We start from the raw sequence: 26,544 nt of genomic DNA, 5'->3' as shown, positions 1-26,544 counted from the left end.
ATGACATCTTTAAAGGTTCTGTGCCGTACAAAATCCTAAAAATAATTTATCATGTCAGGGACAAAATTAATTAAATTATTCTCTATTCTTGAGTCAAGAATTCAACCGCTTTGCTGTTTTTCCTCATTTTGGTGTGCTGGCACATATAAGTGGGGCTTTGATTTCATGATGAACTTTTAAGAGCTACTGTTAACTGCTCTGTGTGACATTTTTTCAGGCAGAATGGCCATGATTTCAGCAAGCGCTATGGAGTCCCCAGTATCTGATGATCGTTAAATATAATTGTTAAAGTATAATGCGTCTTCTACTCTAAGAATCATATTCTCTCTAGAGTAACAATTTCCTCAAATAATGTGAGATCAGTGAAAATTAATGCTACTTCTTTTTTCTATCAACAAATATTGACCATGTGTCTGCTGTGAGAGATCTGTTGCTAGATCCTGGGGGCCCAGAGATCAGCAAAAACCAGTCCTGTCTCGGAACAGTTCAGTCTAGGGGAGGAGACGAACAGGTAAATATCTAACCATTCTATTACATGCTGAGTACTGTAGCAGATTCATTGAGAAGTGCTGTGAAAACACAGAAGAGAGCGCGGTTTGGAAAAAGCCCCTATATTATTGTTGTAGAGCTTTGTATTTTTTTTTCATTTAAAACTGTTCATTAAGCACATGCTAAATTCCAGGCATTGTGCTTGTCCCTTGGGATGCAGACATGAGTAAGAGTTGTCTTCTGAAAGGTTCTACTGATGATTCTGAGATTCATGCAGATCCTGCATGTGTGGCTGAAAACATGGATTATTGGAAAAATGACCAGTGGCAACTGGCAAAGCTTCTAGAGCATGCCTTTTCCATGGCGTAGCTCCTGGCCATTCAGTGTGCCAGGCACGCAGCTCCGTGCTGCTGAAGAGGCCATTCTCGAACTCCTGTGTGTCTGCACTCCTGCACATGCAGGAAATATTTCAACCAAATAAAGCACCCAAGACTTGTAACTGCTCTTGGTCACAATCTCTTCTTTGTCTGATCCTTTCATAATGTAACAAGATTTGTATGAAAGGACTGAATGCTTCATAAATACTTGAAAATCTTAATGTCATTATGGTGAGAGGAAAAACTTAAGAAAAACCAAGAAATACTTCCAGCCATCTTCTATGAACCTTTAAAAATGAAGAAACTGACTGAGGAGATCTGTGAACTCAGTCGCTTTAAGTGAATGTCTTAGCCAACAAGGTGAAGACATTTTGCGTTACATTAAATGTCATTACGGAGACTATGCACCATGACATAGGCTTGTATGTAGCTGTATGTGGGCATAAATTTGTGCTCCTACCCATGAACATAGTGGAAAAATAACTAATAAAATTAACTCTTAATATAGTACTATGTACTAGGTGCTATTCAGATAATAAGTAATTCAGTCACTTAAGTGACCCTATGAGGTCGGAACCATGATTATCCCCATTTTACAAGTGAGGAAAAGTGCAGCTGAGGCTTACCTGCCCGAGGTCACTGCTAATAAGTGGCAAAGCCAGAATTTGGACCCAGGTGATCGGGCTCTAGATGACAGTGCTGCATTATATTGCCACATTATAATGGGCAGATTAGCCATTATTAACCACGTTCATTATTCAAGTCATAATATTTTAGGAGGTTCTGTTCGTAGTAGGCAAATGTTTGCAGTCAGAAATGCGTTAGGGAAAGAATACTCAAAGTGCCTAATCCTGATTTGGAAAAATTGTGCCTTTTAAATGTTTGTTATCTACCATCCCAAAGCCTTAAACTAACTTTCAAGAGTGACTCAGTTTGTGCTTAATCAAAATATTGCTAATGATGAAACAGCAAAACCTCAGAAGTTTTAATTACCAATCACCTAATGGAAGGCACACCCTGCTAATTAAATCTCTTAACGTGGAGCTAGGAGTGTAGGCTATGGCACATTACTTTGCAGGGCATAGAGATTCAAGGTGGTGTGAGCTCCATGCTCTTCTGGACCCAGAATTTAAATGTTGAATGGTATCACTTCGAAGAAACTTGCTTAATACTTTCTAGTGAGGGGACTTTATCAGTATAAACCTTCAAGAAGAGTTGATGTGATTTTTAAAATCAACTTAGATGCTTGCACTTTGGATTGCTTCACTCTTACTCTTCGGCACAGCAACAGGTAAGACTCATGATTTATTAGTTCCTTAAAAATAGGGGGTATAGTCACATCCAAAATGTGATTGACATGGGCTTTGAAATACTGTCACTGTTTGTACTTTGATTTACTTGTCATAAAAGTATCTAAGGAAAATGCATCAACTTAATAATACTAAATCCGATGAGTATATAAGCATCTATTTCTAATAATATAAAAGTTGCTGGATGGTCTTGTCCTGGGCTCCCAGCTCTGTACTTCTTAGCCTTATGGACTTGGTCAAGTAATTTATCTGTTACAGTCTTAATTTCTTTATTTCTAAGATAGGTATGTGGCAGTAAATGAAAAAATACATTCATATTTCTGATTTCAGTACCTGATTCACTGTAGATGCTGAATGAATGAATGGATGGATGGATGAACGAATGAATGCATAATTCATGCTGATTGGAACTTCCAAGTTGATTTTTTCTATTTGGATCATGATTTGGGGAAGGGATTTTGGTCTGTGAACATTTCTTACACACTAACTCAAAACTCATTGAATTGTGCTCTTCACATCCTTATACTCCTCCAAAGTAGTAGTTGGTTTTCTCTGTTTTTGCCTCCTTTTTTTTTTAGTTTTTTGTTTTGTTTTTACCTCCTAAAGCACAACAAAAGTTAGTTGATATGTTTTAACCAAAACAGAATCAAAGAATTTCAGTGTTTTTAGTCCCTGCCCTTCAGCTTTTTACTATGGGATAAAAGTGGATGGAGCTATTGTTTGCTGTAGTATATTCCAGGAAGGGGCACAAAACAGGCCTGATGTGAATGCTGGAAGCTGTTAGACTGATGAGCTCCAAAGCGGAATTGAGTGAAAGAAGTCCACCCTGGTCTCTTCTCCTTTATCTGCCACCTTCTTTTCTCAGGTGGTCTCTCCTCCTTCCAGAGTTCAGTGCCTCTTTGCCATTTCTATGCACAGCCCACCCCTCAAAATTCCAAAAAAGGATGCTAATCTGTCTTATTTCCATCAACAAATACAATCACCTACTATGTTCCGGACATTGTGTTAAGCGCCCGAGACACAGTTGTGATTGGCCAGGCTTCCCTACGGCCATCGGAAATGTTTGCTTTTTGGTAGGGAGTGATTTCTGTTTGGAGGCTTATCGAATTAAACAGAAATTGTGAAATGGCAGCTACAAGAGAACTGAACCCAAATGGGCCTTGTTACAAATTTAATAGATGCCAGTATAGGTAGTAATACAAATATGATGGAGACTCAAATTTTTAATTATGGCAGCTCTGTAATGAATGTATGTGTGCCATAGAAATATAGATACATGTATATGTGTTATATATAAATAATCTAAATTTCATATTGCTACCTATTTTTTTTTAATTTATTTGGCAGCTAACTCTCTTCTCAGTTCCCTCCTTATGTAGTTTAAATCCCATGGTCCATCATAATCACACCTTAGCTTACAAATTGGACTTCTTTCTGCCTGCTCTTACTTCACTTGGCTTAACCACAACCCTGGTTAAATCCAACACTTCATCTCCTTTATGCAGCTGAATGGGCAGTGAATGTGCCTGGAGAAAACCACATACCATGCTGATTGTCCCACTGCGAATTCATGGTTACCAAGCTGAAGCAGACCCCAAAGCTGCCGAGCCCTCTTACTCCTCTTCCCTCATCCATTCCTGGGTTGTTTCATTCTTCTCCCCTCCACTCAAACCTCCAACCCCTCCCTGCTCATGCCCACTTCGCTGATGGCCTGGATTCCTATTTCAGTAAGAAAACGGAAACAAAGAGAAGAAGCCTTCCCAGAGTTCCCAGTACCACATCTGTCCAGCTATGTGCATGCACCTGCCCATACATTCTGCCTTCTCTCTCTCCCACAAGAGATAAGCTGTTCTTGCCCCAACAAAGGCCAGCCCTTCCCCCATGTATGTATATGACACTCTATCTCCTCTCACCTGCTCAAGGATTCGACTCAACAATGCTTTCTTCTATTTCTCCTGCCTCACCAGTTTTCTTCCTCTCTTCTGGGACATTCCCAGCAGCACACAAACGTGTTATTTCACCCATCTTTAAGACTCCCACTTCCGAGTTGTGTACATGGGGTTTCTTATTTCTCCCCCCCTTCTTTCTTGAACTCACTCCGATCAGGCTTTCACCCCAGAAACTACACTTGTTACAGTCACCAGTCACTCCCATGGTGACAAGCCCATGGTCAATTCTCCATCCTCATCCATTTAGACTTAGCAGTATTTGGTACTTTTGATTGCCCCCTCCCCTGGCAGCAGGTCCTTTTAAGTTGGCTTCTAGGATGCCATGCTATTCTGAATTTCTTCCTACTTCTTCGACGACTTCTTGGCAGTCTTATTTGCTCATCCCCATTCATCTTCCTGATGTTTTAATGATAGACTGTCCTAGGACTCCATCCTTAGGTCATCCCTCTTCTTTAACTGTCATCACCCCCTTGGTGATCCTATCCGTACTCATGACGTCAAACACCAACTTTATGTTTAAGATTTCCGAGTTCCTATCTCCAGCTGAACTTCTCCCTGGAAGTCCAATCTCATTATCATGCTGTTTCTGTGGCATCTCCACCATGTGTCTTATTTGTATAAAAGCTACATATCGAGAGCTGAGCTCTTGATCCTACTCCCAAATCTGTCCCTTCTAGAGTTTCTCCAGCCCAATCAATGGCAACTCCAGTCTTCCAGGAACTTCATCTAAAAACCTCAGTGTCGTCCTTGACTTTTCTATCACACCTCCCTGCCAGTTAATCAATAAATTCTTTTGGATCCTCCTTCTCAATTTATCCAGAACTTGACCACTTCTCACCACCCACCCTGCTATCATCTTTACCTTTTGGACACTGTTGTCTCTTGTCCTGTTGATCACAGTAGCCTCGCAACTGGTCTCTCTGTCTCTTCCCTTCTCCTGCTTCAATCTATTCTCAAAATAAAAGCCAACCTAAGTCAGTCTGCATCACTGTTCTGTTCAAGGCCCTCCAATGGCTCTCTCCCTCACCTCAGAGGAAATGCCTAAGTCCTTCCAGTGATCTGCCAAGTGCTTCAAGCTTTAGTCCTCTGTAACCTCTCTAAACACCATCCCCTGCTAGTTGTCTACCATCACTTATTCAACCCCCATGGGGCCACATGTATTCCAGAATTCCTATTTTATTTTATTTTATATTTTATTTTATTTTATTTTATTTTATTTTATTTTATTTTATTTTATTTTATTTTAGAAAGGGACTATGTTAAGTACACTGTAAAATAACAAAACCCCAAGAGGAATTCTGGTTCAGCACCCTGTACACAACCACACGGATATTTTGTAATAAAATCTATGAATACTCCTATTAAGTGGGATAACGATGTGTGTGTGTGTGTGTGTGTGTGTGTGTGTGTGTGTGTGTGTATAGCCTTAGGTCAGTTTTTGCTGCCAAATGAGTCTGCTGCAAATTGAAGAACAAATGAATGAAAAAGTTAACACCCCACTTCCTTTCCCCAAAGATTTTTAGATTTTGAAACTGCAGAATCAGTTGTTGTGGACCTGTCTCTCCCCACTGTTCCCTCAGCTCTGGTCAGGGTGGCCTCCTAGTAATTCCTCTGTCTCACTAAGCACGCTCCTTCCCCCAGAGGCTGGTACATTCCCTTCCCTCTCCCTAGAATGCTGCCCTCCACCAGAAATCCCCACGGTTTGCTCCTCACCCCCTTCAGCTGTGGATTCAAATGCCTCTTATTTTAGGGGTGTGTGGGTGGCTCAGTTGTTAAGTGTCTGACTCTTGATCTCAGCTCAGGTCTTGATCTCAAGGTCATGAGTTCAAGCCCCATGCTGAGCTCCATACTGGGTGTGGAGCCTACTTAAGAAACAAAAAAAAAATGCCTTCTACTTCGGTGAGATTTTCCCTGGCCACCCTATTTGAATAGTAAACCCCTCCTCGCCTAAACACACGTGCACCTTCATTTTATTTACTTATTCATTGTCCCTGCAACCCCACTAGACCACTCCCTGAGGGCTAAGATTAGTTCTCCCACTGTTGAATCCCCAGTGCTGAGAACAATATCTGGCCCCTAATAGGCGCTCAAATAAATATTTCTTGAATAAATTAATGAATCTATTTTCAAGATTTTTTTTTGTCTTTGGAAAAGGCTGCTCACAGTAAGATAGAGAAATGACTCATTAAGAAAGTGGAAATTAAGAAAATATGAACTGGTATGTCAACTTTATATGATTTCTTAACCAATTAAACCTAGCTTCATGTAATGTGCTATATTTCAAATGCTCTTTTAAAGAACTTTTAGGTCAAAGAGGAAATAAAACACTTCAATTGCAGAATATATCAAAATATAATGACTCAAGAACTGAAGAAATTAGAAAAAGAACAAGTAACATTGAAGGAAGAATTTCATTAATAAAAATAAGCGTAGAGGTTAACACATTAGAAAAACAGGAGAAAGGCAATATAATTGATAAATATGTGTGGTGGTTGCTTAATAAAACTTAGAAAATAGAAAACCATGCTGACAGATTTAAATAAACCAGGGGAAATAACCAAAGGTATGGAAGAAATTAAAATGATTATACTTTGTATAAATTCAGGCTAAGAGAATTGAAATTCTAGATGAAAATCTTACTCTTCACTCCAAAATAAATCTCAGATAGATGAACTTAAATTTAAAGTAAAAGAGTGAAACAAGAAAAGTGTAAAAGAAAACAGAGTGAAATTGTTAATTATCTTGAAGTAAGGAAGGCTTTTCTAAATAAGATGAAATTCCAAAACTATAAAGGAAAAGATTGATCATTTTATTGAATAAAATGTTAAACTTCTATAAAACAAAAATATAAACAGCAAACTAAAATATCTTTTCTCAATATCTGAGTGGAAAGGGGCAAATCTCTCCACTATTCGAAGAGTTTTTACAAAGAAAAAAGCAAAAAGCAAACTTTAGAGAAATGTGCATAGGGCACAAAGATCTCACCCACAGGTGTGCAAAGGGCCAGAAATGCACAGATATTCAAGTGTGTGGGTAATTCAAGAAATGCAAATTTAAATGACTAAAGGTTTTCCTTCTGATGGCACCTATAAAAATGTCAACCCACGTCCCTTTCCATGGCAGACTTTATTAGTGTCCCCCACTATTTACTCCCAGTTCCCGGAAGAGGACTCTACAGCCCTACCTTTGGCCACAGGAAGTGCAGAGAGCAGTCCAAGTCTGAATGCCTGTGTGAAGAGCCTTTGCAGGGTTCAGCCATCACCCCCTTTCCCTCTGCCCCAAGAGCAACATGATCTGAACAAGGGGTCTTTTAGCTTAGATCCTGGAATGAAGAGGACCGGATAATCAGAGCCACAATGAACCTAAAACTATTGTAGCCAAAATATAACATGAATGAGAAGTAAACCTTAATTTTGGTAAGCCAAGGAGATTTGGAGGCTCTTGGTTACCACAGCATAACCTAGGAAAAGCTAATTAATTAATGTACCTCCAATTCTACTTAGTGATAGAATGAGCTGCCTGATGGTTCATTTTTTTTCCCCACTACCACTTGATAAAATGACACATTGGGCAAGAGTGATCTCTTTTTTTAAGTCTCCACGTCCTCACATATGTGACATTTAGGGCTCAGTCTGTTTTTGCTGTTTTAATTATTATTAATTAGACAAAGAAGCCACACTGGACATGATTTGGAGAAGAAGTACTCTTTTTTTTTTTCTGTTGTAACTTTTTTTATTATAAAAGTAATCGTTATTTATCATTGAAAATTTAAGACCATAGATAAGGGGAAAGAAAATGAAAACCATGCATTGTCACCATTATTAATATTTTGATGCACTTCCTTAAAATTTTATTTTTCCCCATGCATTTTGAATAAAACCATACATAGTTCTGCTACCTGCCTTTTCCCCTAACACTGTTATCATTCTCACTTCCATTACAAATTGCATTACAAATCTCTGTAAACACTTTCAATGGCTGCATATTATCTTCAAGGCTACCATTTTAAAACTATATTCTTTGTTATATTGGTCATTTAAGTTATTGGCCCAATATCAACTTACTGATTTTATAGCAAACATGTTATTTTCAGAGAACTATTAATCTTTCAATTTTTTTTCTAAATGGCTTTATTACCTTATGATGTTGATCAGTCTCCTTCATCACATGTAGTTTCTTCTAACTTTGTGCTCTTTCAATGGATATTTCCTTATGAAAAAGGGCATAGTGACCAATAACCCTGGTAACTTACAAACATAGAGAATAGACACTATTTACAACAATCTTCATTTCAAAATCCAAACTACTTCCATAGACTGAATGATGTAGTTAAGAATTTGTGTGTGGGGGGGGGGGGGAGCCATGCAGTGCAGCTGGACATTCTAGAAAAAAACAGAAGGTTGTATTAGAAAGGCATGATCCAGGGGCATCTGGGTGGCTCAGTCAGTTAAGCATCCAACTCTTGATTTCGGCTCAGGTCGTGATCTCAGGGTCGTGAGTTGGAGCCCGGCATGGAGCCCCACATGGAGCCCTGTGTCAGGCTCATGCTCAGCGTGGAGTCTGCTTGAGATTCTCTCTATCCGTCTCTCTCTACCTCTCCCCACCCTGTCCTCTCTCCGTCTCAAACAAATACATCTTTAAAAAAAAGGCACAATCCAAATGTAAACTCATTGGTTCAAATCAGAACTGGATATATGTGTGCTTCAACAGAAAACACAGAATAGATTCCAGGCAGGAGAAATATTGATTGAGGAGCTGCACTATACTAGAGATATATTGAAGAGGGCACATGTTTACTCTTGCAACAAGAGAAAACAAAGGCAACCAGAGAATCCAGGAAAATGAAAATGGCACAAGAAAAGGATAATCCAAATATGGAAGAAACAAAAATGACACTGATCTTGAGCAATTCATGGTCTATGAAAAGATAATTCATTTGAATATTCTCCTTTGAAGGGAATGGGTAACCGAATAATGACATGCAGATAAGGAAATATAATTATAGCACGGTAGCTGGCTCTGAAAGGAAAAATATTCATCTAGTCACAATAATATGTTTCTGTTTATTGACATTCAATTTTTCGGAGCCAGCCTACAGACAAAACATGAAAGACTTAATTAGGATTATAGAACAAAGTCTGAATGTTATCAACTTTGACGGTATGAAAGTCAAAGTGCGGCTAGCAGGCCTTGGAAGATGGAAGGGAAGAAGACAGGCAACATGGCTCAAAACTTGTCTTGCAAAGGTAGGGAGTCAAGTTATGAGGAGTAGGAGGTATGGATCAAAAAATAAAAGATTACTGGGGCGCCTGGTGTGACTCACTCGGTTAAGCATCCCACTCTTGATTTCAGCTCAGGTCATGATCTCAGGGTCATGAGATCCAGCCCCGTGTTGGGCTTCCTGCTGGGCACTGGAGCCTGCTTAAGTTTCTCTCTCTCCCTCTCCCTCTGCCCTTCTCACTCCCATGCTCTCGCTCTCTTTCTCTCAAAAAAAAAAATTGAAGATTATTATTTAAGTTTACAATGGAAGCCGATAAAGGAGCTTAAAACAGTGTTATTGCCTGTAGAGGAAGAGGACTTGAGAAAATCTGGAAAGTGGGACCTGTAGGAACTGTTGTCCCCCTGCTTCAGGTCAGCCCGTGCCTGGCCAGTGCGGGGATACTCAACCATGGTTCACCCTGTTCAGCCACTCCCAGAGAAGTACTGTCAGTAGGGACACTAGAGGGACGTTGAGGCTCCAAGAGGGAAATGGGAGGTGTTCCTTCCTGCTGGCTCCTGGTTCTTGTCAGTGTTTTTCCAGCAACGGCTTTTCACCCGTGCATGAACAATCATCCAGTAGCAGCAGGTGGCTCCGGCTTGCAGTTGTTCTAAAACTCCCAGAACCAGGCGCATGGTGCCCACTCAACGACGCCAGCACTAGCCAGCTAGCACCCCTCTTCAGGGACCGAACCCCAGCTCTCTCCAGCACCCCTCCCCGGGTCTAGCAGCCCTTCCTCCAAGTTTCCTCATTTGGATAACTGAACCTCTTCTGCCTTCCACCAGCCCCCTGCTGGCAGCTGCTCCCCGCAGTTGTCACCTGGGAGCTACTACATGGTCCCCTTCTTGCCTTCAGTTCTCCAACATCTGACTGATGACAATTCATTGTATTAAACGCTCACAGTTAAAATAATCAGTGTGATTTGTTTCTTGCACTGATCCTGGCTGATCCCAAGAATAGGTGGGCTAAATCCTCACTCATTATTGCAACAAGTTAATAGATCATGTGTGACTATAGTTAATAAATCAAAACTTGGCAGTGTAAGCTCGTTATAGATAGATATTGGGATAACCACCAGAAAACCTGTCGCCTCTGGGGAGAGGGCTGGGTTTGGGGGTGACCAGGGATGTTGCTCATCGGCACAGTTTCTTTTTAATGTATAAACATTGATTTAAAAAATTAATTCCCTGTCCTCTTATTTTATATTTATTGTGGAACCTCATTGTTAGGGAATGGAGAAAATGCAAAATCTCCTAAAATTTTGAAGTAAAATCTGGTGGACTTGAAAGTCAAAGATTTATTCAGCATTTTTTGATAAGTGATAAAAGAAAACCCTCAAATTCACATCTTCAAACAGCTCCAGTCAATACTAACGAATAATCCCAAAATGAGTAAATGAAAACCAATTTAAGAAATACTAATAAATTGAGTACATAATTCAATAAAATTGAATAAATAATTATAATTGAATAAGTTAAATTATTCCTCCATAAAACAGCAAGAATTTTTCCATTATTAAATGAAAAAGAAAGGCCGTAGTTGAAAAGATAAATTAGAGTGGATGTCAGAAACATTAAGACTCAGTTTCCCCAAAGCTTCTCATTGTAGAGATGAGTGAGGTGCGTTCCAGAAAGACAAGACTTGGTTACAACTGAATGAAATTTTGCTGTCATCTATACTTTCAGGAGACCTATGTTGGACTCCTACTGCATGTCAGGCATAATGCTAGCTGCTAGGGACTCCAAGGTCCCTTTCATTAAAAACTTCAAGTCTCATAAGGAAAGGCAGGAATTCAGGGAACACACGGTATCCTTCTTATGTCCAGGCCCATTCACAAGGGCTGTCCTGTGTAATAGTTCATTTAGTCTTCCTATCAAGGCTGTAAGGTAAGTGGGATTAATTCCACTTGGCAAAGGAGGAAACAGAGACTCATAAAAGGTAAAAGAATTGCCGAAAGCCAGATATGTCTGATTCCAAAGCCCCTATGCTCTCCTCTGCAACAATATGATCGACAAAGTCACGGTCATAAATAATATGAGGAGGTTGGTGGAGAAAGGGGAGAGGAGAGCATTTTTTAAAGAGAGTCTCCCTGAGCCAGACATGCTCAACTTAAAGACCTATTTCAGTGAACCCTCATGGTGGGAAACACAACTTCTCTCTGGTCCTGGTTCCTACAATACTGACACTCCATCTTTTTGCTGCAGGAAAAGAAGTTTGCTATGAAAGGGTGGGGTGCTTTAAAGACGGTTTACCATGGACCGGGACTTTGTCAAGACAGTTGGCAGGTTTGCCCTGGTCTCCAGAGGAGATAAACACTCGCTTTCTGCTCTACACACGACATAATCCCACAGCCTATCAGGTAAGCTAACTTGCTGCCTTCACACATAGGTGATTCAGAAATAGAAGATGTAGCTATAGATACAGAAGACCTAAGTTCAGTAACTTATTCTGGCATAAACTACTGACTTAAAGGCCAATATTTCTTTTTAGTATTGTGAGCCAGATTTTCTTGTCTTATTATTTGTCCTAGTACTTAAATATAAAGACTGCTCTGAATCTGTTTTTTCATCTGAGGTTAATTTGATACTTCATTTGATTAATATATTAATTGAGAGCCTTCCACATGTAAGACTGTGAACAAGCAACAGTACCTATTATGTATTAAATTGAATAAACAAGACAGTATCCTTAGTTTATTATATTAGGGAAAACGGGGTATGTAAACAATTAACCTCTGTGGCAGCACAAATTAGATCTGTTACGTAAGATACAAACCAAAGAATGTGGGAGCATGGTAAGAAAGGGCTTACCTTCCCCTTGGGGGTGGGACGGGAGCCAGGAAAGGCTTTGAGGAAGACACCTGTTTGAGGTGTGTCCCGCAGGTGGGCAGGGTTTGCGTAAGCAGAGACACACGGGGAAGTGACAAATGAAGTGGCGTGGACAAATACACACAGGAGGGAGCCTGCAGAGTACATCTGATGATTACAACATGTGAGTTAGACTGGGACAGAGAGGAAGTACTCAAATGCAGAGTCAACTGAGGGACAAATTCTGTAACTCCTTCCTGGGGACTTTGGACTTGATCCTGTGAGCCATGAGGCCCCATGGGAGTTTTTAAAGAGGCTTTAGGATATTTACCTTGGATACAGTGACCGGAGCCTGGAGAGCTGGCGGGTGATTGCCAGACCGTTTAGTATGAGGCTGCCCAACACACTAACCATGAGCTACCTGGCTATTAAAACTAAATAAAACTTAAAATTCAGTGTTTGAACTGCACCAACCACATATCAAGTGCTCAGTAGCCCCATGTGGCTAGTGGCTACCATTTTGAACAGTGCAGATATAGGATATTTCCACCATCACAGAAAGTTCTATTTGAGAGTGCTAGAAAACCATAGTGCAGTTGGGATCAGACTCCAGGAACTAGCCTGAGCATGAGCATGAGTGTGATAATAGAAAATTGACATGGTAAACATCATAAACTGTCCTGAGATCTTATACGCAAGTCACAGGAAGAATAATGGCCCTCTCGTCAAGAAAACTTGATTGGGGATGCTGGAGAATGAGTTACATTTTGGACCAGTGAAGTTCGGGCAGGCTATGGGAGATTTGCTTCTTGTAGCTCAGTGGGCAGTCTAGAGCTAGAGGAAGAGATTCTAAAGTCTTTTACCCCGAGGTTAGAGTTGAAACGCAAAGAGTATGTGATCCCAGGGACAGAGCAAAAAAGCATGATACTAGACCTAAGTGGAACAAGGGCCAGAGAAAAAGCAACCCCCCAGTGCAAGATCATTTCTGGTCTCTACCTGCAACTCTATAACCCGGAGCCTCTTTCCGTCAGACCCAGCCAAGACAGCCTCTGCTCTGCCCTTGCACCACACAAACAGAATCTGATTTGTAGCTGTCTACTTACCAGACGCACACACACACGTATGGGCACACGGCTCTTTGCTGAAATATGCCATTTGCTCCATGGATGACAGCTCTAGCTAAAACAAAGAAGAAAAACCCTTATTTGGGGTACAGAGAAACTTACAAAGCAAGTGTACTCAAAAGTGTGATTTCCATCACTATCAAAAAGCAAAGAGAGGAATATTGCTCAGCTTTAAAAAGAAATGACATTGTAGTAGATGCCACAACATGAGTGAACCTTGAAAACATTTTGCAAAGTTAAATAAGCTAGACACGAAAGGACAAGCATTGTATAATTCCTGTTATATGAAACACCTAGAATAGTCACATTCATAGAGATGAAAAAGTAGATAATAGTTACCTGGGGCTGGGGGAGGGGACAATGAAGAGTTACGATTTAAGGGTACAGGATTTCAGTTTGGGATGACAAAAATCCCTCGAGAAGGATTGTGCTGATGGTTGCACAACGATGCCAGTGATGTAATGTTACTAAATTGTATACTTAAAAATGGTTAAGGTGGTAATTTTTATGTTATATGTATTTTGCCACAATTTTTTTCATGTAAAGAGAATTTGTTGAACACAAATGTTTCAGAGCACCTTCACTCTCTGGTTAGGACTTTTAGGGTACGTGTGTGTGTGCATTCAGGACTAACTGCATCCCCTGGTCTTGACCCTCTGTCCTCATAGGACTCGTTGGTCCTTTATCCTTCTGCATAGTGGCCATGCACTTGAACTTTCGTAGAGCACAGGTACTAAAACAGGTGATGACCGTCAGTCTTTAGGAGAGTCTGGACCGTAAAGGCAATGAAGAGAATGTCAGACACCGAGCACTGTCCTAAGAAAGGGACCATAAAGGCAATATTCCTCATGTCTTTTCCACTCCCTTCCATTTGGAAAAAACCATGTGACAAACCAGGTCTGTACTTGAGTTTTGCAATGGATGGAAGCCAGAGGGTTTGGTGTTAACATGTTTTATACCAGCAGTGAGGATACAGGACGAGTCAAGGTACAATATTAAAAATCTTGATTGCCCCAGGCTTGACCCATATGCTACACTGTGCAAATCCGACTTTGTGTATGAGAAAGCAGAAGTTAACTATGCGATGGTTTAACGTGCTCTTTCCTCAGAGGGAGGAATTGTTAAAGCTAAACATGGCGCAATAAACTTGACTCTTCTGAGAGTCACAGGTCTTCACAGCTGCATTTCTGCAAGAATAAATCCAACCTGCCATCCCCTAGAGAGGCTCACACGGTTAGTCACTAGCGGTGATGCACATTTTGCATAATTATGGTAGTTTCTGGGCCTGCAGCTTTTCTCAAGGCTGCAACATGCCTAACTGCTGACTACTTTTGGCTTACTACAAATGAGATCACCGCCAGAGTAGTCGTGCTTTGTGGAAAGCGTTGATCTCATACCAGTTAGGTTCTACGATTCCTCAAAGATAAGAAAGTTGAAAGTAAAGGCCTGAGCGCCCTAAACATTGAGACTTCACCTGGGCCTTCCTTGGGATAACCTATCCTGTCCTGACCCCCTTGTATGGCCTTGTCCTTTGGGCAGCAGAAGCTGAGTGTCTTCTTTGAGTTGATTCCATGATGTTGTTTCGAGTTTCCTGTTTTCTAGGTTAGTATGCCATTTCACAGGGGTGTACCAGATTGACTATGAAGTGAACGGAAGTGTTTTGTTTTGTTTTGTTTTGTTACCTTTCCTACGTTATTAAATTCTCCAAGGCTTTCGTGACAATGCAGGACGCTCGGATCCCACAGTACTGGTCACATTGACACTTGGAAGCTTTCACAAGGCCCCACATTCAGCTCCTCTCACGAGGGGGAAAGATTAAACAAACTTTTCCTACCAAATCCCTTTTCCCAAATAGGTTCGCTTTTCTTTCTTTCTTTCTTTCTTTTTTTTTTTTTTTTTGACATAGAAATAGAAATATAGTTGGGGTTTAAGGGGCTCCAGCTGGAGTTGGAATTAACATCTGGATTCTTTTAAATATATAGACTGACAAATGTTTTTGCACTTAGATTCCATTATTCAGCAGAGCAGCTCTTCCAGGAAAGCCCAGATACATTTGATTATATTATCTGCCTCAACAAATCCCACATCTGCTCTGGGCCCTATCAGTAAAGAACAGTATGATCAGATTCCAACTGGAGAGCTCAGGGGTGGAACCCATGACTTCAGAGAAAGACCATGTGGGTTTCAGCCCCGCACTCCAGGACTCGTTAGCTGGAGTGCTTTATGGACAAGTGAGTTGACTTCTCATTGTGCCGTTTCCCAATCTGTAAAGTTAGTGCCTACCTCGCAGTGTCGTGGAGGGTAAATGCGCTACACTGTAAAGTGCTTAGAACAATTCCTGGCATATACGCAGATACGAGTGTAGCTATATTATAATTACTGTGTAAGCCAACTTCGGATTCTCATAATTGTTTGCTGACCATCTTGGAGATAGTTTAGCCAGCAAGTTGTATGATTAATTTGCATGTGACTATTAAACACAGGTAGCTACTAAGAGGGTCTTTGTTTGAAGGCTCTTTGTTACAGGATTCACCATTGTCAGACTTGCAATTTGCTGATTAGAGTGTTCATTTTCTTTTCTCAAAATAGAATTTTGAGCATTTCTTATATTGTGCCTTCTCATTTTTTCTCTTCATAAAGAAATCACTTAAATTCATAGTATCACTTAAATTGAGTTTCATTGGTTATAGAAACAATCCAACAAAATACTAGAAATACAAAAGAACATTTAAGGTAAATTACATAAAATGATCTTTAATATGCTATTGTACTGCATGTGGTGAGATCCTAACCTTTATTCCTCCCTCATAAAGTGGGGTGAGCGATCTGTTTTGCCACCTTTGCAGCATGCTTCTAAGTCCCAAATCACACACTGCTCATGAATTCCATTGGCACCAGAGAAGTAAGTGCTTTACGAAAGTACGGCTGACAGAAGTCCTGATTGAAACTGACCCAGCATCATCTTACAAACCTTGCCTTAAAACCAAACACTTCTCTTTCCTTACCTTGTGATTACATTTATATATTGTATTTGATAATGCATGAATAATTTCTTGATATTTTGCAGTGTGTAGCAGTAACTATTTCTTTGGTAAAAATATATTAAAGACAGTTGTTAAAAATCAAATGTAGTGGAAGACTTTTGAACAGACTTAGAATAATTCTACTAAATGTCAAATAATTTTGAATTATTATTTTATCTTCATCTCTTTTCACTTGAAACAGGAGATCAGTGCAGTTAATTATCTAACTATCCAGGGCTCACACTTTGGAACAGACAAGATGACCCGTATCAACATACCTGGATGGAAATCAGATGGAAAATGGCAGCAAGACATGTGCAATGTATGATGTGAATAAACGCTTCTTTATACTAGTATAAAAGCTATATGTTTAATGGGAATGTACTTTGCATATATTAATGCATATTCATGGAAATTCCTCCACCCAGTTACTTACATTGTCCCTGTCCCAAGGCCCCAAATGAATTATCCATTTCCCATTTATACTCACTTATTATGAATTGCATAGATTATAATGGGAGCATATTTCTTTGTAATTATTCTTTGATAAATTCTCACTTTTGACAAAAGATTGAATGCTATGATAAATTTCTCACTTAAGGGAAAAAATTCTCCAGGTTCACTCCAAGAAATTAATTTTCCTCTCTTATACTCAAGATTAATAGACTGCTAACATAGTAAGCAATTATTTATGGGGCCATATAGTATAATAGAGTCAGGCTGCCTGAATTCATACCATGGTTCTATGTACTATGATTGTGGGCAAGTTTAATTAACCTGTCTGTGCTTTGGATTCCTTATCTGTAAAGGGGTTTAAATAAGATAATATATGTAAAAGGGTTAGGACAGGACCTAGCGTGTAGTAGGTTCTCAATACCCAGTAGTGTTATTTCTTATTATGGAATCCATTACTCTGGCACTTTGGCTTTCCTTAATTCTTTTTTCTAACATCCTTATAATAAATCTTTGTACCAGGTGTTACTAAAAGTGGAAGACGTGAACTGTATTAACATAGATTGGATTAATGGTTCGCTGGAGTACATCCATGCCGTAAACAATCTCCGCGTTGTTGGGGCTGAGGTGGCGTATTTTATTGATGTTCTCACGGTAAGAAAAGCTGGTTTTTAAAAAATTGCGTTTAATTGGCTTTGCATCATAACACCAAGAATTTGCATTGATTTTACGGCTTTTTCATTAGTTCACACGAGTTCTGAACGTGTGAGATACTGAGCATTCCTTTCTGTATGGTGACCAGGAAAGGGCAGTTACTTCCTGGGAAAGAAGTGCCTGTGGATCTACAAAGCGCCACTTGGTGGCAGTGTCCCTTCACAGGCTCCTCACCAAATGCTTCCCCACCCCTAACCCCACCCCCAAGTTGCTTCTGGGGTCAGCTTGTAGGACCCTATCCTGCCAGTTAGTTTTCGTCCCATTGTAAACCTATCCTTAATGATTATAAACTGTTCCCATCTTATGAATGCTATTTGTTTAGAAGGTGAAATACATTTTCCCACAGTAATTGGGTTCTGTGGCAGTGAATTAGTTAGGTCTATAGTCCAGTCCAGGCACAATAACCTATACATTTTCTAAAAGAACAAAATAGACTTTGCTATTTATGAGGGTTATACCCTGAGACATTTATAAATCTCCAAATGCCCTACCATTATAGAAAGTAATTTCCCACCATTAAATGCAGTGAAGTAAAATCTAAAGATTTATGACCCTTTCAGACTCTTAAGGAGGGTTCACTCATTCATTCAACAAATAGTTTTCTCTGCACTGGCTGTGGGCTAGACGCTGTTCTAGTCCCTGAAGATACAGGGCGAGTGAGACAGTGTTTCTGCTCTGACGAAGTGTGGGGACGGTACTATGAGGAAGTCCAAGGCAGGGGGATGGAGAGGGACCGGAGCAGCAGCTCACCCCCATGGGCAGCCCAGGGAGGTGATACTCCAACCCTGAGGACGATGAGGAGGCGGCTGGAGAAGACTCGGGGAGCCAAGTCCTCACCTCTGCCCCCACACTGCTTGTCTGCTCTTCCTGCTGTCTAGGGAGATCAGGGCACAAGGAGGTACTTAGAATGGGTCCTTGATCCAAAGGGTGAAATCCGATTCATCACCTCTTCAGAGAAGAACCTGTCCTAAGCTTCTGTGAATTTCTTTGTGGATCCTGGGGCCTGCGCTGTGGGCTCTTCTGGCTCCAGGAAATGAATAGTAGTGGCTTGTAGGAAAGGAAATGTTCGCTGAGCTGAGGGGAAAGCGTTCACTGAGGTACGTGTTCAGTGAATTGATGGGGACAGAGGAGGGGAGGGCTGAGGGGAAAGAGGGCTGACCTCAGATACCAGGCTGTGGAGGAAGACAAAAAGCAGAAATTTGAACGGGGCAGTGGTGGAGGAAGGAGCCCCCTAAGGACAGGAGACATCCTGGGAATGGCCATTCACATGTAAATGAGAGAGAAAATACTCTTTATAAAGCAGCATATAATACTGTCATTACTGGTGGGAAAAAGAGTGGATCATTTGATCAATGATAAATTTATCCACGTGAAGGCAATTGCTTGATTTTCACCGTTACCATGAAGAGAACTGGAAGCTTAGATGAAACTAAAAATGCTTGCCCCTTTGTTCCCTGTTGAGTGTGAGTGTGTGTGTGAACTCTTAGGCACATAGTCATTTTGTGAATATTCTTAAAAACTCCTCTTGAAGACCAAACTCAGCCCAGACATTTGCTAGAGTTGCCTTCAATTGGAGGAGACAGACACAGGTAGGGTGGGTGACAGCCCAGATATGGCTGCATTGACCTGTGTCGGGAGTGTGCTGGAAGGGTTGGGTCTTAGGAAGAGTGGGCATGGGCTGGAAGCCATAGATGTGGTTGCTGGGCTGTTCTTTTCCTGACGACCACAAGGCCCCTTAGCACAGGCAGAAGAACCTGACAGAAGGCATTCCTCCAGTCCTGCCCGGTGCTTTCTCCTTCAGCCAGACAAGGAGGTGGGTGGATGTGGGGGTCACTTTGTCTATTGACTAGTCCCCATCCTGTGAGAGGCACAGATAAATCAAGCATATGTCAAGCACATTTAAGCCATTCCACCTGGTCTTTTAAAAATATTTGTTCTGTTTTCCTTTAAAAATCCTATCAGAAAAAATTTGGATATTCTCCTTCTAAAGTTCACTTGATTGGCCACAGCGTGGGAGCACATCTGGCTGGGGAAGCTGGGTCAAGGGTGCCTGGCCTTGGAAGAATAACAGGTAAGCCTGCCCTGGAGTTGGGCCTGGAATTTGCTTACACGTTTGTTCACACACAAAATCAAGTATTTGAAACACCAACTAAGTAGAGGAAGCAAATGTAAGATGGAGAAAATGGGACTCAACTACCCATAAAAGTGTTTTCCAAGCATGCGGGTGTAGATCCACGTTCAAGAATGTTCTCTGTAGCGTTATCTGTGGTGGCAAAGTAATGGGAACTGACCACCCAGCCGTAGAGGATGGCTGATGAATATGACACATGGTGTGCAACTCCACACCGCTAACACAGAAGATGAGTTAGAGCCCCACTGATGGTTCTGGAAGGATGTCCGGGACACATCAGGATCGCAGCTCACAGTGCACACTGGCTGTGTGGAACTGGTTTAAGGCCTGTGCCCATGCTGTTCCAGTTCTAGAATGTTGAATATTACCTCTGAATATACTGTCAAGTCTAAAAATAAGTTGCAGAGTCAGGTATATATACTATGAATTAACATGAATTAGTATATACTGTGAACTAGATTTTTGAGGATGATAATTAATCATCTCCCTTCCCTGTATTCCAACTTCCAAACCAATTGAGTCAGATGGATGGAGATCGAAATATCAGCTCCAGTATCAACAAGCTGGCCTGGCCTCTCTCTCCTCTATACCCCCAAACAACATTCAGTCAGCAGGTGCCAGGTTTCCTCCTCTGCTTTGCACCTGTCTGTGTCCTGGCCACTGTCCCAGCTCAGGCCCTCTTCATCGTTCACCTGGATTTGGCCACCTGTGGCTGGTCCCCCACCCCAATCCCCCATGAGTGCTGCCAAGTCATTGTGTTTCCAAATACAGGCTGCATCACTCACTGTTAGAACTTTCCATTGCCCAAAGCCTCTTAGCTTGTCACATAAATAGTTTCATGTTCATCGTGGCTTTTCATATTTCTGTGCCTTGGCACAAGCTATTGCCCCTTGCCCTAAATGGCTACTGTTCATCTTTCAAGATTCATTTCAAATGCACCTTCCTCAGGCAGAGTTAATTCTCTCTACTTCCCATATCTTTTGAAATATGCCTCTATTATACCCGAAAATGCAACTCTTGTATGGTTATATGTAATTATTCATTCACCTGTTTATTTTGTTAGACTCTGAACTACTAAGAAAGTCTCCCTTACCTCCACCCCTCCCCAGGCCTGGCACGTAGTATGTGTTCCTTTCCTGTTGGTTAAGACAACACACTGTTGTTCTGTGTGTATATATATACAAACACATACTTATGCTTTAAATTCAAATTTGAACTTTACGTATCCTTTTCTAAAAATAGTTACGAACTCCAGATTGCATGTACAGTGTCTTGTCTGTGCAGCCTCTCAGTACAGCAGACTTTTCCTGCTGCAAACTTCTTCCAGCTCCCAAATCCCAATCCCAATGCCAGCCCACAGCCGCCTTTCTTATTTGGAATAATAAAATTGTATTTTTTTTAAGATTTTATTTATTTATTTGACAGAGAGACAGTCAGCGAGAGAGGGAACACAAGCAGGGGGAGTGGGAGAGGAAGAAGCAGGCTCCCAGCAGGGAGCCTGATGTGGGGCTCGAGCCCAGGGTCCTGGGATCACGCCCTGAGCCGAAGGCAGATGCCCAACGACTGAGCCACCCAGGCGCCCCTAAAATTGTATTTTTATTCTGAAGTCGTTGGGTAGCAAAAATGCCCCTTTGCTCTAAGTTTTCAGGCCCGGGGGAATGAAGAGACGGCCGTTTGTGAAGATGGACCGTCATGGGGCCTGCACAGCCTGTGGGCGTTTCAGCCATAAACGAGAGGGAGGAACATTGCTGTTCACATATTACAAATCACACTGGGTTACCATAAATTTGTGAAGACTTTGTTTTTCTCAATTTTGATTTCAAAAATCAGATACTATGTAACTTCCAATTTTTCCTGCCCAGTGAATTATCCCGTTGAGTAAATAGAAAACAATACTTTTTTTAAAGGCTCTCTGAAAATCCAAAGATTGCTGTAATTTGAACGTTGCAATCTATATTCCTTGCAAGCAGTTAGTTTTTGAACAATCATGTTCCTTGAGTAACAAAAGAACCAAAACTTCAAGAAAGATACTAGCTTTATCATAAAACCAGTTCAAAGCAAAATTAAATGATAGATTTTAAGACCTGCATAAGTGGAACCTTCTGCTGCTTTTCCTCCTGAGACCTCAGGAGCCACGAACGCGGGTGCCCCGCTTCCCTCTGTCTGCCTCTTCTCTGATCAATGGAGTCAGAGGCGGGTCTCCTATATGTGGATGCATCTCTGCAGAGCTCTTGACTTCATCAGAAGTTTGCAGCGAATTGGTGACTGCACACTACACAATCGAACAAACTTCCTAGCGTTGAAGAGCGCCCCTGAGACTGTTGTGTCTTGTAAGCGTGGGGCACAAACGTTCACTTCTCACTCCTGCCGCATCTCCAAAGGGGTCGGCTTCTCCTCCGCTCCAAGTCCTCTCCACTCTGGGATCCAGTTTCCACTTTACAGCAAAGAGATATTTGCTAAAATGTAAATCTCCCCTTTTGGAAACTTGTAAGAGCTTCCCATTGCCAACCAGATGATGTCCAAACCCTTTTGCGTGGTTCAGATTACATCCGGCTCCTGCTTACAATGCTAGCTTTGTCTTTCATCCAGTTTTAAAACTCTGTACACCAGCCCTCAAAAACCGGTTACAGTTCCCCAAATGTGCTTAACTGTTTCACCCGCAGGCCATGAAGAGTCTCTTTCTTACCCCTGGGGTGCTGCTGACCCCTCTTGACTCTGGCCAACTCTTCTGGTTCCTCAGATCTCTGCTCATATTTCCCATCTCCAGCAGAAGCATGTCCCAATTTCCCAAGACTGGTTTATGTGTGGCTTCCCTGTGCTTGCAAATCCCTAGGCTCACCTCTGTCTCTGCACTGAGTGTGCTGGATCAAGGTGCCTTTCCCATCAAACACAAAGCTCTGTGAGGACAAAGCTAGGCCTTATTCCTTGTATCCAAGTGCTGAACCTAGTTCCTGGCATGTAGTACGTGCTTGATAAATAAATGTCAGATGTATACATGAGTGGACATGTGAGTGGTCATAACATCTTAGAGACCTCTAGATCTCTTACCTTTTTCTTTATTAGATATTTGAACAGGAGACAGTGGGCTGAGGGTCTAGACACTTGGGCTCCTAGTCCATTTTGCCTCCAATATATGGCGGCCTTGTCAAATCACTTCACTTCACGGGATGTCAGGCTCTTCATTTGTAGTATGATGAAGTGGAACTAAATGAGCCACAGCTGAAAACTAAGCTTAAGTGTGTTGCTTCATAGATTCGTGTTTACATATTGAAGAGCTCTTAACCTTTATTCTATTTTATATTTTTTAAAGATTTTATTTATTTATTTAACAGAGAGAAGGACAGCCAGTGAGAGAGGGAACACAGGCGGGGGAGTGGGAGAGGAAGAAGCAGGCTCCCAGCGGAGGAGCCTGATGTGGGGCTTGATCCTAGGACTCTGAGATCACGCCCTGAGCCGAAGGCAGACGCTTAATGACTTAGCCACCCAGGTGCCCCTTATCTTTTATTTTTATCTATATTTTTGCATACAGATGTTGCTTTTGAAATCGTCTGCAATCCATAACCTTAATTATGTAGATGGTAATCCCTATACATACCCTGGAATTTGATTCTTCTGACTTTGTTAGTTATTTTGCATTGTCTGGACACAGCCTTACTTGTGTATAGGAATCTGACATTATAATGTATAGAGACCTGCATGTATCCACTCAATTTATGTATCTACACTTTGTCTTGGGTGGTGTTTGACCTGTATAAATCATAAAGGAAAGAATTCCTTGCCCTCACCATCTATCCTTCCAAAATAACAACACTAAGAATGTACTCTTGGATAGAACATGTCTTGGTTTAATGGACATTCATGCTTTTTCCCAGGGTTGGACCCAGCCGGGCCATATTTCCACAATACTCCAAATGAAGTTAGGTTGGACCCCTCGGATGCCGACTTTGTCGATGTCATTCATACAAATGCAGTTCGCTTGCTCTTTGAGTTTGGTAAGTTTTCGATACAAACAAACTACACTGAAGCATGGAAAAGAATTTTAGAAGCATTTATCCTGCTTTTATCTATTTCAGGTGCTGGAACTATTAACGCTTGTGGTCACCTTGACTTTTACCCAAATGGAGGGAAGCACATGCCAGGATGTGAAGACTTAATAACACCTTTATTTAACTTTGATTTCAATGCTTACAAAGAAGGTAAATACTTTCTAAAATATGAAGGAGGATATTATACATTCACTCAGCTCCCTCCTTGGATAGGATCCATACCATTTTGCACATAATATAATATAAAAATATACTTTAGCCCAAAACACAATCACATGTATAAAGCTCCCACCAGTTGTGAGAGCTGCGAGATTAGGGTCCATGTCTTAGTTATGTTCGTATCCCCCGGGGCCTATCAGAATATCTAGCATATTGTAGTCACTCAGTGTAAACAGGGAGGATATGCTTATTCATTCAGCAGGATGTATTGAGTGCCTACTATGTGCCAGGCATTATTCTAGGGACAGCAGATGTAGGGATGAATACAAAAGACAAAAACCCCTCCATGATGGAACTAATATTCTAGTGTGCTAGAAAAACAATAGAGTAAGGAAACAAAATAAAGCATGGAATGAAATGTAAGGTGTTGGTGATAGTGGGGGTCGAGTGGGAAAAGGAGATTTTTGATAGGGTGGCCAGGGAGTCCTTACTGAAAAGATGACCTAAAGGAGTTAGCCATGTGGATACCTGGGAGAAAGGCATTCCAGGCCAGTGGGTGGGGGACGGCCAGTGTAAAGGGCCTGGGGCAGGAGCCTGCCTGGGAAGTTCATGGCAGTGAGGATCCTACAGTGGCTGGAGTGAATTGAAAGAGGAGAGTAATAGACATGAGGTTAGAGGGCAGAGGGGGAAGATACAGGGCTTTATGGACCATTGTAAAGATTTCAGCTTTACTCAAGTGAGATGGGAGACATGGGAGGATTTGGAGCAAAAAAGAGATACAGTTTGATTTACTTTTTAACAGAATCACTATGGATCATATATTAAATTAATCACAAATTAAACAAATAGTATTTAACCCTTTATAATAGTTTCCAGTAACAACTGTGTCTATAGAGTGCCTGGTAATAAGGCACCAAAAGTTATTATTTGGGAATTCATTATTCTCTGGATCTACATATCATCATCATGTAATGTAAATAATGAAATGTGTCATACATAATATATAAAATACATAATAATATAATGTATGATGATATGATAATTAATGGATGACTCTAAATATCTCACCATCTGATTCCACATGGTCAGAGTCTCTCGATGATGTAATTATTTGATCTTCCAATTGGCTGGTATAGTGGGAAGATACACAGATCATGACATTGAGAGTAGTTGGAATGTCCTCTTCTCTAGAGACAAATTGCAAAGTTTTAATATCTGTTCTGAAGAGTAAATGTGATTAGAAGTATCTGTTTGCCATGCCCACTGAAGAAAAGAAACAATATAACTGGTGAATTACAGACACTCAAAATGAGAAAGCCAATTCTAGCTAGAAGAGATAAGCAAAATTCATTCCAATAAGACCTATTATAAAACTTCTCTTCTTATTTTCCATATTATGACTTAAAATCCTTTCTATTAGTATAAAATATAGATCATAATATTTCTTTTTTAACTTATATACATACACAGAACATTTGAAATTCTGTAAAGAATTAATTCAAGTAAAATACATTTATCACAAGCTATCATTTTAAGACATTATAAAATTTCCTACAACTTTATTTGAAGTATGTGTATCATTCATGTTATGATTTAGATGAGTTTGAAGACATTAAGATATTCGATTTTACATTATATTTATTACTAAGAAATCACTTACTTTTAAAATTTATATTTCCCAGATGCTAAAGAAACATCTTGTCTACATTACAATTAATTGTGAATATAAATCTGAATATAAAAAGACCTGATGTAAGAGATGGCCTTGTTTAAAAAAAAGATGATGCGGATTATTGATCTCTGCTTTCTGAAGTTACCCTGTCTCAGTTATCTACTGCATGACAAGCCAGAATGGCTTAAAAGAACAATGGTTTTATTGCCCATTGTTCTCAGGGTCAAGATTCAGGCAGCGTTCTGCAGAGACTTTGCTCTGCAATGTGAGTCCTGTGATTGCATCCGGTTGGGGTCTACACTGGGTTAAGCTAGGTGGGAAGATTCAACATGGTCTTCCACGTCTGGGTTCTTGGTACTGGTTCTTCTCTTTAAGTGGTCTGTTCTCCTTCAGGACCTTTCTTCCCAGGCAGTTAACCGGGATTTCTTAACAGAAAAGCTGGGTTCTAAGAAAGCAAGAGTGCATGCTAGAAGGTCTTTTAAGACTGAGGACCTGAAATTGCACAGGGTCAATTCTTCCATGTTCTGTTGGTCAAAGCAAGTCACAGGACTAGCTTGCAATGTGGGGTGGGGTGGGGGGAATGAAAAAAAAATAGACTCCTTGCTCTTGAAGGGAGGAATGGTAATCTGTTTTGTTATTGCAAAGGGGTGAGGACCTAAAAAAGAGTGACTCACTGGAGGTCACTATTACAGTATAATGATCTACCACATATACTAAAACAAAATCTAGTTTCTCAAAGATCAACCAAGTTGTGTAGGTCATTGGAAGAATAGTCCATGGCAGACACTAGAGACGTTGCTATAGAAGATAAAGAGCATAAATGACTAGAATGCTATGATAACTTCAGAATGCATGAATGTATTTAGATCTATCTTATTTATTATTGTAAAAATCCAAACTATTAGTGCCCATAATATCATGCCTAACAATGACAAAACTAACTTGTCTGTAGCATTCTTAATAATACTTCGCACTTGTCACACCTCAAAGCTCATTGAGGGTGTTGCTGGCTGTGTTGTGATTGAACAGGAGG

General features: G+C 40.8%; 1 protein-coding gene across 1 annotated transcript in view; it reads left to right on the top strand.

Annotated features, from left to right (window-relative positions):
• Positions 1-1,937: 1,937 nt before the first annotated feature.
• The window catches only part of PNLIPRP3 (pancreatic lipase related protein 3), a 35,112-nt gene continuing 10,505 nt past the window's right edge, over positions 1,938-26,544 (top strand). Inside the window, exons 1-7 of the mRNA XM_026493656.3 lie at positions 1,938-2,157; positions 11,587-11,741; positions 16,539-16,658; positions 17,312-17,443; positions 19,466-19,574; positions 23,507-23,626; positions 23,708-23,830. Coding sequence (XP_026349441.2) covers positions 2,109-2,157; positions 11,587-11,741; positions 16,539-16,658; positions 17,312-17,443; positions 19,466-19,574; positions 23,507-23,626; positions 23,708-23,830 — 808 coding nt within the window. The 5' untranslated portion in view covers positions 1,938-2,108. The remainder of the gene's footprint in view (positions 2,158-11,586; positions 11,742-16,538; positions 16,659-17,311; positions 17,444-19,465; positions 19,575-23,506; positions 23,627-23,707; positions 23,831-26,544) is intronic.

Source organism: Ursus arctos, unplaced genomic scaffold, assembly GCF_023065955.2.
Source record: "Ursus arctos isolate Adak ecotype North America unplaced genomic scaffold, UrsArc2.0 scaffold_7, whole genome shotgun sequence".
Lineage (NCBI taxonomy): Eukaryota > Metazoa > Chordata > Mammalia > Carnivora > Ursidae > Ursus > Ursus arctos.
Note: the sequence above shows the minus strand (reverse complement) of the source record. Positions and strands in the feature narration are given on the sequence as shown.